Raw genomic sequence first — 13,473 nt, 5'->3', positions numbered from 1 at the left:
GGTTGAGAGCTCCTCTCTGCCGCTTCTTTCCTGTAGCACTTGTTGAAAAATCAAATAGGAGTTTGCAGATGTTGGGCAGAGCCACCTTTGGTGCCATTAGAAATGATTTTAAATGATTTTTATTATATCTGTACAGACTTCTGCACACCTTAACTTCTCTTCCTTTGTATTCCCATATCCGCAGCCTTTACCTTCTCTTTGTCTTCCTTTTCTAGAGAGGAAAAAATGGAAGAAAGTATCTAAATTCTTCATTTTTAGTACGGTTTCACTGGGGAAATGATGAGTCAAGGGGTCCTCGACCTTTTTGTCCCTGATGCTTGGCAGCTGTGTCACTGGGTAATGATTGACTCCTCCTGCACTCCTGCTGCCCTCTCCCTGCCATCCTCATGCCAGGCACTGGGCAGGCACTGCCCTCCTCTCCTTGGTCCCAACTGTCTTCTTCTAACAAATGCCTTAATTTGCAGAAGTCGTCCTCCTGCAGGTTGTGCCCTTCTGGAGTCATGAGGATGAACCATACCTCTTCAGGGCTGGGAATCCAAAAAGCCAGCTTGGCAGGTTATATGCGTTAAGTCCACTTAATCACGGCTCCATTCCTGTCCCCTGGAAACCCAAACCAATTTGTCAGACTGCGGAAAAATAAATTATGTCTTTTTGTTTGTTTGTTTGATTGGTAGGTTGCCCAACCATTTTGATGGCATTCTCCATTCTATCTTATTTGAAGTGGAGCCCAGGAATTGATGGATGGACTTGAAGTGAGGCAAAGATGGAGAGCACAGAGCTGGATTTGGAGTTGCAAACAGAATTCTCTGTTCTTGCCTGTGTTTTGTCCTTTCGCAGAGATGTCCTCTGAAGAACATTTGGTCCATTTATTAGAAATGAGTCAAAGCTGAGGCAATGGGAAGTCATAGAATCACACGCCACCTCCCTGGGCTGCCTGTTCTAACACACCATCACCCTTTCTGAGAAGCTTCTTCTAATATTCAACCTGAACCTCCCCTGACACAACCTGAGACCATCACTTCCCATCTTGTTGCTGCTGTCAGGGAACAGAGGCCAAACCCCACCTCACCACAGCCTCTTTTCAAGCAGCTGGAGAAAGCAGTAAGGTGTCCCCTGAGCTCCTCTTCTCCAGACTGACCCATCCCATTCCCTCAGCCACTATCACGCTTGTGCTCCAGACCTCACACAGCACTGCTGCCCTACTCTGGACACGACTTGATGTCTTTTTTGTAGTGAGGAGCCTAGGACTGATCACAGAACTCAATGTGCAGCCTCACCAGAGCCTCACCTGCTCTCAGTGACTCCAGCATTGCCATGCTGCTTTGCAGAGGTGCTGGGGGCAGCTGCTGAGTGTCCTTGACCTCTTGCTTGGAAATAATTCCAGCCCAAAGCACTGATTTCCTAACTCGGGAGCTCTGAGCCCACAGCTCCTCACATTGCAGCTGTGGGACTGCTAAAGTCCACCCAGCAGAAGGCAGCCATCCAAACTGCTGCAGGGCTCTGGCCCTGCCTCCAGTGCCGCACCAGATAAAAGCTTTGCTCTTGGCAGGAAACGCCTCGAAGCTGCAGATCCTCTCCTCCCACAGCTCCCACTCCAAGCTCTGAGGTATCACAGGCTGCGAAGGTAAGCGAGGACAGATGAACAAGCTCCAGGTGTTGCATGGGGCCAGACTGGTCCTAGGAGTGCAACATGGTGCCATGACAGCCACTCTCCCACCTGCAGGACATCATGGTGCGACGCGTGGCTGTGGTGGGTGCAGGCATCAGCGGGTTGGCAGCCACCAAGTGCTGCCTGGAAGAAGGGCTGGAGCCCACCTGCTTTGAGCAGAGCGAGGACATCGGGGGGCTCTGGCGCTACACGGTGAGGGGCTTCGGCTGCGTGGTCTTCTGGCAATCTGGGGCTAGGGGAGAGTTTGGGGGGGGGGGGTGGCTGCAAGAGCTGCTCAAGTGGAGGAAATGACCGCGTTAAAACTCATAGTAGAGGGGTGAAGACATCAGGTTAGCTCTGGGTGACGGCTAACCAGCTCTTAAGTGCCTGGGGCATGCCCTCCTCACGGCTGCTCAAGGCACATTTGCACTCACAGGGGTCACTTGGTTACTACACCTGATGGCTTTGGGGTGTTCTTCTGGGCCCTGCTTGGAGTCACCCGCTGATTCTATCACTAGAAACCTGAGGAACTGGTTTAAATTTTAACCCAGAATGTTTTTGGAATGTAAAAGCACTGTAGAGCAATTGACTTGATCTGGGCTTGCTGATTCTAGGATCAGCTGGAGCACTGACAGCTCCAGCCCTAGAGAGACTCTTATTCTGACAAGAGTGTAATAAAACACTTAGAGCTCAGAGTCTGGTGGGGTTTTCTTCCTTTTCTTTCTTTGTTCTTTTGTTTTGTTCTGATGCAAATAACTTTCTGTTCTTCAGTTTCCTTCGAGCTCCCTTGGGTGTGTTTTTAAGCAAATTTTAACAGCAGAAAATACAAAGTTTTGTGGCAGTTCTGCTTGGGTGAAATGTTGTCTTATTAATGACCCCTTTGGCTGGTTAAAGATGTGGTAAATGTTGCACATCTGCCCTGTGCTGCCTGCAGAGCAGGTAAACCCCCAGTGAGGTGGCCACCTAAAATTTGCTGTTCCCTTGCTGCAGGTGTGTCCAACCATTAACACCAGCTGGGTAAAGCTGGGGACGTAAATCCCAACCAGAAAAGTCAACATGCTTTGAATGTCCTGGTGTCCAGACAACAGTGTTGGATCATCTTGTACACGGGACATCTGAGGTTTTGGCAGGGATGTGCCCCTTGCTGTGTCACAAGCTTCTTGGCCGGCAGACCAGATGCATGGAGAGCAGATTTAGGGCAGTTTCACCAAGTATTTATCTTAGCTGCTGATGGTGCCTGGATTTTGTTCCATTGTGAGTAATAAGCCTGAAATGTCCCCTGTGTGACCCAGCTAAGCAGAGGGAAATATCACTTTGAGCTCTGCAAGTGATGTTTATAAGGAACGAGGCTTGAAGTTGAAAATAGCAGCTGTGCTTTTGCCCAGGGTTAAGCCTAGACAACAAGAGAGCTCATCTTTCTACAAGGTAAATGCAGAAGATGTTATGCCAAGTAGAGGACTCCGAGGTTATTGCAGGGACGTACTGTGTATGGCTCTTTGGGATGAGCCCACAAAGCCTGTGAGCACATGAGGAAGGTAAGCAGTGGGCTGGGAATGACCCTCTGGGGTGATCAGTGCCTTTGTTTCTGGGCTTGGTTGGTGAAGCTGAGTGGAAGGACAGGCTGAGAATTACATGGCCAGGCAAGGAAAGCATAGAAGGCATGGGAGGAAGTGGGTTGCAGGTGAAGACATTGCTCTGAGAGCCAGACACTGTGGTTCAGGTCCCCAGAACTGAGGTTCTCCTAGTAGTCATGACATTGGGTGAGGTCATCTGCAGGTTGGCTTAGCATTTTCTTGCCTATGGCTCATGAATTTCTGGGGTGGCCATGACTGACCCCTCTAACCGAAGACCTCCGTCTTCTCTCCCTCCAGGAAAAGCCAGAGGAAGGCAGAGCTAGCATCTACCGCACTGTCTTCACCAATTCCTGCAAGGAGATGATGTGCTACCCTGACTTCCCTTTCCCCGATGACTATCCCAACTACATACACAACACGCTGCTCCAGAAGTACATCCGTGACTACGCACAGCATTTTGACCTTCTCCGGCACATCCGCTTCAAGGTAGGTGGGATGGACATTGCTGCTGCATCTCAGAGAAAATCCTGTGGTATCCATCCTGGGGAAAAAGCTCACTGGTTTTGTTAAATTGGGTCTCATCAGCTGTTGGTTGGGTAGTGTCAAATGACCATTCATGGGGGAAACCATTGCTTCTGGGGGTGGAAAATCACGTGGAATGGGAGGACACCAGTGGGTTCTCTCTATCCAAAATAATTGCCAAGTCTGTGAACTTTGTGTCTGGTGGGGACAATGACAGTGCCTGCCTGGCTGCAGTGGGTCTCCCAGAGCACTTCCCACACCTTTATCCCTTTCCTTTAAGACCTTGGTCACCAAGATAAGGAAGCGTCCTGACTTCAGTGCCACGGGGCAGTGGGAGGTGGTTACACGGAAAGACGGGAAGGAAGAGGCAGTGGTTTTTGATGCTGTTATGGTTTGCTCTGGGCACCATGTCTACCCAAACCTCCCCCTTGCCGACTTCCCAGGTAAGTTATCTGAATGTGATTCAGCCGTCACATAGCCAGGTGTGCACTTTACATTCAAATGTTGGAGTCTTCTTTTTTTTCAGCATCAAAGTTTGGTTTTAGGGGTGAGCTCTGTTCAGGAAATCAAAACTTTTTTGAGACAAAAGACTGTATCCAAACCATGTCAAAGCAGGGATATTTTTACTGGAGGCAATGCTAATATTTCCTGGAAAAATTATTGCAGGGTGTTTCCATTTAATAGAAGTTTCTTCACTAAGGGGTTTTGTAAAGCATTTCTTCTGGCCTTTTTTCCATGGTTTCTAGTACAAATGCTTGTGTGCAAACTTTGCCTCTGCTCACAAGATCAGCAGTGGCAAAACTTCCTATGATGAGAAGTATTTGGTGCTGGGGGTCTGTTTGGAGGAGGTGAGGTCTTGGGACACTGACTGGCTAGGAAAACTCCCATTGTGTCCCTTGTCACCTTCTGTTTTAGAAATTAGATTTGCTTTCCCATCACTTACTGGTGCAAAGGCACAAAGACACACCAAGTGGATGGACCGTGGCTGGTCTGGTGTCTCAGGGTGATGCTGGGTTGTACCTTTAAGGCACACAAATGCCACACAAAGTTATTTTGTTCTCACATGCTGGGGCTCCTCTCTGTTTAAATATTAAATGAATCCAGAGACAAAAACCCCATCTACAGGTTTGCAGCAACCCTCTGCTGTGAGCAACTCCCAGACATGCTCCAGAAACGCTTGCAGGAATGGGAGCAGCCAAGGTTAACACAGCCACACTTCTTCACTGACGACTTACATCCCTTTTTGTCTTCCTGATTCCAGGGATAGAGAAGTTTAAAGGCTGCTACTTACACAGCCGGGAGTACAAGGAGCCAGAAAAGTTCAGAGGGAAGAAGGTGCTGGTGGTCGGCTTGGGCAACTCTGGCTGTGACATTGCTGTGGAGCTCAGCACCGTGGCCTCACAGGTATGGGAACCCGAACCAGGGCTGGTGGAGCTGGTGGCCACCACGGGGGTGGCTCAACCCTGCCTCACCATCCCTCAGGTTTACCTGAGCACCAGAAGTGGCTCCTGGGTGATGAGCCGTGTCTGGAACTTTGGCTACCCCTGGGACATGCTGCTCATCACCCGCTTCTGGACGTGGCTGGACAACTTTCTCCCCAAGGCAGTCAGTGACTGGCTCTTTGTCAGGAGCATGAACCAGCAGTACAAACATGAGGACTTTGGCCTCATGCCAGTGGATGGGTAAGCGTGGGGCCATCTGTTTCCAAAGCCACCAGAAGTGCTGATCCCAGGCAGGGGGGCATCAAGCTTGTCCAGGGCCAGCAAAGAAGCCAACTCAGGCTTTTTTCTTGCAGAGCATCCCGCATTGAGCCAGTGTTGAATGATGACATCCTCAGCCGCATCACATGTGGTGTGGTGCTGATAAAGCCAGCTGTGAAGGAATTCAGAGAAACGTCAGTCTTGTTTCAAGATGGGACTGTGCAGGACGACCTCGATGTGGTTATCTTTGCCACTGGTTACTCTCACTCCTTTCATTTCATGGAGGATAAATCCATCATCAAAAGCAGGAACCACGAGTTTTCCCTCTACAAATGCATTGTTCCTCCTCAGCTGGAGAAGCCAACCATGGCAGTCATTGGGATGGTCCAGTCCTTTGGGTCTGCCATCCCAACAGCAGATGTCCAGTGCCGCTGGGCGGTCAAGGTGTTTCAGGGTAGGTGAATTAGCTAAGGTCCCTAAATAGGAAGAAGTGTTTCCCATCAGCAATATACAGGTTCAAACTAAAAACGAGGGCAGTGTGTGTGTGCTGGAAATACCAGTAACAGGTTCTCCCTGGGATGGGCTGCCTTGCACCGTGGGGAATAGGTCACTTATCAACCAGCTGCATATGTCAGTGTGGTCCATGTGATGGGGCAGCTACCTGGGTACCACCACACATCCTAAAGGACAGAGGGATCTATTTTATCACAACCCCAAAGCCCAAGTTTGATCCAAACTCAGATCTTCACAGAATCGCCAAGGTTGGAAAAGACCTAAAAGATCATCCAGTCCAACCATTCACCTATTTCCAATAGCTCCCACTAAACCACGTCACTCAACACAACATCCAATCGCTCCTTGAACACCCCCAGGGTTGGTGACTCCACCACCTCCCTGGACAGTCCGTTCCAGTGCCTGACCACCCTTTCTGAGAGGTAATATTTCCTAATGTCCAGCCTGAATCTCCCCTGACACTTTCCCCTGACACCAAAGGGAAGAGAAGTACCCAAGGATTCAGCTACAGACCCCACCTGCTGCAGGAGGGATCTAATGTGCATGGTCAGCCTTTGCTGACACTCTTCCTGCTCTTTCCCAGGGCTCTGCAAGCTCCCCTCAGTCAGCGAGATGCTGGAGGACATAGAAGAGAAGAAGAGGAATAAGATCAAATGGTAGGTGCAGCTCATGGGACACTGCCCAGGAAGGAGGTTGAAAAGCCTTGCTGTCATCTCAGCCTTGGTGGGCTGGATGGGAAGGGCTGCAGTAGGGGCAAGCTCCTTGCAGGGAAACCCTTCTGAACTGCTCCATTCGTGTCCCAGATGAGCAAACCCACTGCGACCAACTGAGTAAGGTCCTACCCAGTTTCCTTAGTGTCAGTTCTCAGGTTTCCACTTGCCCCAGGACGATGGAATTGGGCAAATCTGTGCAGAAAACCTGTGATGGTGAGATTCCCTGTCTGAAAACACTGCTTTGCAGCATTTGTAGAATGTTATCAGTCTGAAAAAAGTGTTTCTCACACAAAAAGTGAGGCCCCAGCAAGAGCAGCACATTCCCTCATTCTCATTCTTCAGTAACATTTTTTTTTGTTTCACAAAGTACACAGAGGTCTTATTAAACCCCCTCTTTGCACGTATCTCATATTATAGTGAAGCAATACTTTGCAAATATCAATATGGTCAAAGCTGAATCTGGCCCAAGCGATGTTTTCTGTTGTTTTCAGGAACTGTTGCACTGCAGGAAGTTCCAAAGCACAGCGCTGCAGTGGGAGCCAGATCCCTTCACCAGCAGCAGCAGCACTGATGTGTGGCTGTGCCCCAGCCCAGCACTGCTCCCCAGTTTGGGGGGACAGTGGGGACAGGTGCTGCCTTCCCCATCCTGACAAGGGGCACTTCATCCCCTTCTCAAGGCTCTGTGGGAGAGCAGATTTCCTGTCCCTTGCCTTAATGTCATGGGAAAAGACAGCTGCTGAGCACAGAAAGCCGTCTGTGTTCTCTGCCAAATCCCTGTGCTACTTTGACCCTACACTGAATGTGTCTGAATTTAAGGAGGATTTCCTCCCTGCCCATCCTGGCTGCTGCTGCAGGGTCCCCTCAAGCAGCAGGAACAAAAGGTGATGTCATGTCGAGAGAAATAAAGGAGATCTAAAGCAGTCCCTCTCTTCCTCTACTCTGTCTCTCAAAGGTTCAGGACAAGCAACACGCTGCAGACGGATTACATCACCTACATGAATGAGCTGACCTCAGCCATCGGTGCAAAGCCCAACGTGCTCAAGCTCCTGTTGACAGACCCACTACTGGCCCTGAAGGTCTTCTTTGGCCCCTGCAGCCCCTACCAGTTCCGCCTGACAGGGCCAGGGAAGTGGAGTGGAGCCAGGAGAGCCATCTTCACCCAGTGGGACCGGACACTGAAGCCCACGAGGACGCGTGAAGCCCCCCCTGCCAGCAGTACACTCCCCAGTCTGCTGGTGGTAGGGATACTCTTCCTCCTGCTTCTCCTCCTCCTCACTGTTCTCTACTAGTAGGGGGGGTGAGGAGGGCTGCAGGCGTACCGAGTAGCTTCTGTGTACGGGATGCTTTCTGTTGGCCACCGTCTGTGCTGCTGCCTGACTCCTTGCCCAGCTAATTCATCAGGAGCCCCCCTATATATAATATACAGCTATGTAAATTGGTGTAACCTCAGTGCCTGTGAATTTGGGACCTTTCGCAGCTGTGGCTATGACAAAGTATAAAAGTGTCAGCTGGTGATTTTATCTCTAAATGCATGTACAGTGTGTGGTGCAATTGCTTCAATTCCACCTTTCTACAGACTTTTCCTATAGTGAAGAAATGGAGATCACACATTTGCCCGTTCAGTAAACGTTTTGGTGTAAAGCATATGCTCTGGGCTAAACAAGTTTGCCTGCATTGGCCCTTCTGAGCAGACAGAGGTACCTGGGCTGGGTGACATCCCAACCTGCTGGTGTGGCTTTAGCAGAGCAGGGATGTGCCCTATGTTTCCTTTGATACCAGCTTCAGCTTTGCTCTGCTCATTGCACAATGGATTGTTTGGTGTGTATAGAAGCGGTAACCACCTGTGTTGCTTTCAGCCATCAACAGTATGCTCCAAAAAGCACTTTTCAGCCAGGATTTTGTGCCACCACTCACTCCTCCCTTCCCCAGGAGGATGGGGGAGAGAATTGGAAAAGAAAACAAACACACAAAATATAATTCATGGGTTGTGATAAAAAACTGTTTACAAAGGAAGAAAAAGGCAGAGGAAAAAAGGATTATAGTTACGATAATTAGTTTATACATACATACATATATATACATGTATTAGTGTATGTGTATGTACATATGTATGTGTGTATATATATATATATATATATATATATATATATATATATATATATATATATAACAAATGGGGCACAAGCAATTTCTCCCTCTCCACCAACTCATGCCCAGCCTTGCATGGTGCCATGTAGTATGGGTTATTCCTTTGACTATTTGAGGTCAGCTGTCCCGGTTCCATCCTTTCCCCTCTCCTTGTGCCTTCCTCCCAGCCCCTCAGTGTCAGGACAGGAATGTCTTTGGCTCTGCACAGCACTGCTCGACAGCAGATAAAACATCACTGAGTTACCAGTGCTAGTTTCCTCCTAAAGCCAAAACCTTCTAAAGCCAGAACACAGCATCATACCGAATACTGTGAAGGAAAAATCAATTCATTCCCAGCTCAAATGTGGCTATGCTCATCATTTCAGATAAGAGGAAAAGTGATTTTACTCTTCATTTAGCATTGTGAATTTTATTGCATTTTGTGATCAATATGTGCTATGGGCTGCAGGCTGAGCCAGGCATCAGGCTTGATGTGGGAAATAACTCTAAAGTGAGCGTTAATAGCAAAATGCTTAAACTAACTGCTATGGATAATAAAAACAGAAGAAGTAGCCATTCAGCTGTGAATTCCAGACAGCCCTTACTTCTTTCTTTATTGCTGTACCTAGAAAGCAAGGGTAGGTTATGACATCTCCATGGGCACAGTGCTTTCCTCAAGGGTGAAACCTGGAATAAAACATCAGAATGCACACTTGATGAGCAAAAACATGGTGTCATCATGAGGACCATGGCCAGGTCCCACACTCTGGGTGATTTTGAGTGCAGGGTATGGAGTAGCTGATCCCTGGACAGAAGAGATGAGTCTTGGCTCCAGTCCTGCCTGACCTGTTCTTTACTCTCTGCTTAGACTTGCTCACGGCAAACATATCTAAATGCCTGTGCCCAGACAGGTCTAAAGTCCAGCAGGCTCAGCCTGGCTTACCCTTGCCTGGTTCAAAGGCTTTCAAGATGCAACCAGCAACAGTTCTTATGTGTCTCCTGCTGTAGGGTGGGTAGTTTTCCCCCTCAGTACATTGGGTGAGATGAGGTTATGCCTTGAGAGCCTGTGTAAAAACTGAAGGAAGAGGCTTGGAGGCTGGTGTAAGGAGGGGATGGATGGGGCTGGGAGCTGGGCAGAGAGTTGCAGAAGGGCTGGGGGATGGAGAGCTTCATCCCAGGGGACAGATAATGTGTCTGGAGCTGGCCAGGCTGCAAGAGTCTGCAGCAGGAACACCTGTTGCTGGTGGGTTCAGCCTCAGGTATCTCCTCTAATTCTGCTCTGAAGCTGCAGAAAGCAACCCAACAGCTGGGCAATATTCCTTCCAGACAAATTGAAAAGAAAAAAGAAGTTGTTGTTGTTGTTTTTTGGCTGGTTGGTTGCTTGGTTGGTTTGTTTGTTTTTTGTCATGTGTTGCACAGCTTCACTGATTTTGCAGTCTGAACAAACCTACAGGAACCTTCCAGCAAGGGTGACTACCCTGCTGCAAGGAAGCAGAGCAAAGCCAGCATTGCTTTAGCAAAAGAATACTTTAGCAAAGGTGGTCAGACTGAGGATTTTACTGACCTGGGTGGGACTTGGGTCAAACCAACCTCAGGAGAAGGCATTGCCAGCTCACCTCTGGTGCTGTCCCCAGATCCATTTTGTATACAAGAAACCAAAGGTCTCATGTTCTTTTCTTACTAGGACCACCTGTGAGTGCCCAGCATCTCCTCAAATCAATTAGCAAGCCAAGCCATGAGCTCCTCTAACAATTCGAGGAAGCTGACATTTAAACTGATGGAGAGGTGATATTGCAAAATGCCTTTGAATCTCTTTGAATGCAGTTAGCAGATAGCCTGGCTCTGCTGTGGAGATTTGCAACAGGCTGTCCAAGGAGTTGGTGAGGTCACTGTCCATGGAGGTGCTCAAGAACCATTGGGATGTGGCCCTGAGGGACGTGAGCAGTGGGCATGGTGGACTTGGGTGGCTGGACTTAGTGGTGTTAGAGGTCTTTTCCAACCTTAGTGATTCTATGACCCTACCTGAGTGCACAGAGAGCAGCAGGTTGCCTAGTGTTCAGGTTTTTGTCCTGACCAAGAATTTCATTCTAGGAATCAACACAGCAGGTGCTCCTGGGTGGGGGCTGAGGTGGTGCAAGAGCTCATCCCTGTAGGATGGGGAGCACTGCGCTGTCTCTGTGCCAAGGCTTGAGACAGAATCAAGCACAGCATACCTGTGCTGGTATGTTCAGTACCTGTGCTGGTATGTTCAGTACCTGTGCTGGTATGTTCAATACCTGTGCTTAAGGTGCTCTTGGAGCACCTGTAGGAATTGAAAGCATTTAAACACCGAGCTCAGGAGGAAGGTCAGTGTTTACAGAATGTGACCAACTGTGTTGACAGAACTCTAAGAAACACTTGAGGACAGGGGTAGAGGTAGGAAGGTGCTCTGTGGTTGGGGTCTGCTTTGTGTTCTGGTAAAAAGCCATGGCAAACAAAGGAGAGATCATGCATCCATCAGTTCTGATCCTGCGAAGATTTTTAAGTCATCATCTGATGGAAACACTTCAATGTACAGATAGAAACCTCCAAACACAAGAAGCTAAGGGCAGCTCTTTTCCTGCCTCCACTGACACAACGGGAGGCAGCAGGTTTAACAAGGACAACAGCTTCACCATGACAAAGTCCACAGCCTGCACAATGCAAAACACAGAACTTCTTATTAAATCAGGTTAAATTTTGCCAGGTGTGTCACAGTGAAGCACTTGTGCCCTGCTCACAAACCCATGCCTGTCCTGGCACATCCTTTGGATCTCCACTGTGGCATCTTTTGCGAGAGCTGAAGGTATTGAACATACCTGGTTTGGACAAAAAGAAACATAAATGTGCTGCTGGTGCTTGCTGCTGCTTGCTTTAGGGTCTTCTTTACTGCTCCCAGCACAGAGTAAACAGGAAAACAGCCCGTGCTGCTTGGGGTAGTGGGTTTTGTTGTTGTTCGTGTTTTTAGCAGGAAAGTTGCCTTTTGACCTGGGGCCATCCCTCTTGCTTCAATGCACAAGCAATTTAGCAGTTTTTTTTCAGGGCCAAAATCCAGTTCTAAAAAATAGGGGCATGTTGCCACCAGCAGCTGCTCACAGCCTCCTCTGTCCCCACACACCCCTCCTGCAGCCTCCAATCCCTGGGCAATGGGAGAACAGGATTTCAGCCTTCTGCTCAGTGCTGGGAGGCATCTCAGGCACATCGGTGAGAGGACAAGAAACCTACATAGTGGAGCCTGCATAGGGCAGTTTGGTTTCTCCCGGCCCTCTCCAGTACACAGAACCCAGATAGAGATGTCCCACTGACTGAAAGCAGCTGAGAATCCAGGCTGGGGGATCCAGGGAACCAGGAGCGTGTGAACAACATGTTTTCCCTTGTGGATTCTCAATTTTCTCTTGCCAAGTTCTAGCAAACACTTATGCAGGTGCAAGATTGTGCATGTGTGGGAAGGCAGGGCAGAGACCCCCATAGTCGCTCCTTAAACCTTAGCAGTCCTAAAGCCTCAGTCCTCCCTCAAAAGTATCTGCATGACCTCTGTGTCCACCCACACCCTTTTGCAATTGGGTTTAATGTTTTCATTTCAAGTCACTCCTAAATACATTGAGTAGCTGTAGCCACTCTTTCTCCCTTATCTCCATGATAATTCACCCCTGGGAGATGTCTAGATGAGCGCTACATGTTACACTGATATTTTGGAAAGTATTTCCACTTTTTTGTGTGCCTTCAGGACCTTGCTGTGCTGGTGGTTATTTCACCTTCTCCAAGTTTGCTGGGCACCAACATCCAAATGAATCTGGGATACCTCTGGATCACACCAGACCATCCCACCACCACAGTCCTTTTGACCATGGATGCACGGTGGTCACCACCACCCAGGCAGCCTGGTGCCAGGTGCCAGCACTCCTCCTACAGCAAACCCAGGTTGTGCAACCAACACAGGAGCAGCCAGTCCCACAGTAGCTCCAGGTGTTCCCTATAAATTGAGGTGGGGCTGCTCCACCTGTAGTAGTGAGTGTGGTGCTGCAAGGTAAGGAGATAGGCAGATGTTTCCAAGGGCTCCCAGTGTTCTGAGCCCTTCTGAGAAGTGAGTTGAACACTGCTTCCCCACCATGTTTTTGGGGTTAGCTGCTACAGGGAGAGCACAGGAGTGTAGCAGTTCTTGCCATGGGGCAAGCAGGGGCATGGAGTCCTGGGTGTTATCTCTGGCTTCTCTGCTTTAGGGTAGGAAATGAAATGCCATGCATAGCTGAGATGTTTGTCATGCAAGTTAACTCCTGACATGCAAAGGGGGGGGGGGGGAGGGAGGGGAAAAAGTAGTGAATAAATAAACAGCCTGTGCTTGTGGGTTATTTCTTTAACCTGACAAAGTCCAGTTTTCATTTAGAACTTGGAAAGCCAAGAGTTTTGAAGTTTGTACTGAAAGCTGAAATTGTTCATAGGAAATTGGGTGTTTCATAGAAATTTGTTTGACCCCACATTTCTGCTGGAACCTACTTGCTGCTGACTATTTGTCCCCCAGTGTGCCACTGTCTCCCCAGTGTGCCACTGTCCTCCAGCAGCCAGAAGCATGTCCCAGGGTTGAAGAGCTGGTGCCGCTTGGCCACTGTGCCACCAGGTTGGTGACCATGCTGGGATCAAACTAGGGCTTGCAGCAACAT

General features: G+C 48.9%; 1 protein-coding gene across 1 annotated transcript; it reads left to right on the top strand.

The window, feature by feature from the left end:
* Positions 1-1,510: 1,510 nt before the first annotated feature.
* On the top strand, positions 1,511-8,201 carry LOC140255461 (flavin-containing monooxygenase 3-like). Its single transcript, XM_072343073.1, has 9 exons — positions 1,511-1,624; positions 1,724-1,861; positions 3,520-3,708; positions 4,025-4,187; positions 5,006-5,148; positions 5,227-5,426; positions 5,540-5,898; positions 6,541-6,613; positions 7,623-8,201. Exons 2-9 carry the CDS (start codon positions 1,730-1,732, stop codon positions 7,957-7,959), a joined length of 1,596 nt encoding a protein of 531 aa, XP_072199174.1. The 5' UTR covers positions 1,511-1,624; positions 1,724-1,729; the 3' UTR covers positions 7,960-8,201.
* Positions 8,202-13,473: the final 5,272 nt, after the last annotated feature.

Source organism: Excalfactoria chinensis, chromosome 8, assembly GCF_039878825.1.
Source record: "Excalfactoria chinensis isolate bCotChi1 chromosome 8, bCotChi1.hap2, whole genome shotgun sequence".
Lineage (NCBI taxonomy): Eukaryota > Metazoa > Chordata > Aves > Galliformes > Phasianidae > Excalfactoria > Excalfactoria chinensis.
The sequence above is the reverse complement of the archived record's forward strand: the minus strand, read 5'-3'. Positions and strand labels throughout refer to the sequence as shown.

Coding starts and splice junctions, on each gene's coding strand:
- LOC140255461 (XM_072343073.1), top strand. CDS start 1,730: ATGGTGCGACGCGTGGCTGTGGTGGGTGCAGGCATCAGCGGGTTGGCA. Junction 1,862..3,519: donor GGGGGCTCTGGCGCTACACG/GTGAGGGGCTTC, acceptor CTCTCCCTCCAG/GAAAAGCCAGAGGAAGGCAG. Junction 4,188..5,005: donor CCCCCTTGCCGACTTCCCAG/GTAAGTTATCTG, acceptor TCCTGATTCCAG/GGATAGAGAAGTTTAAAGGC.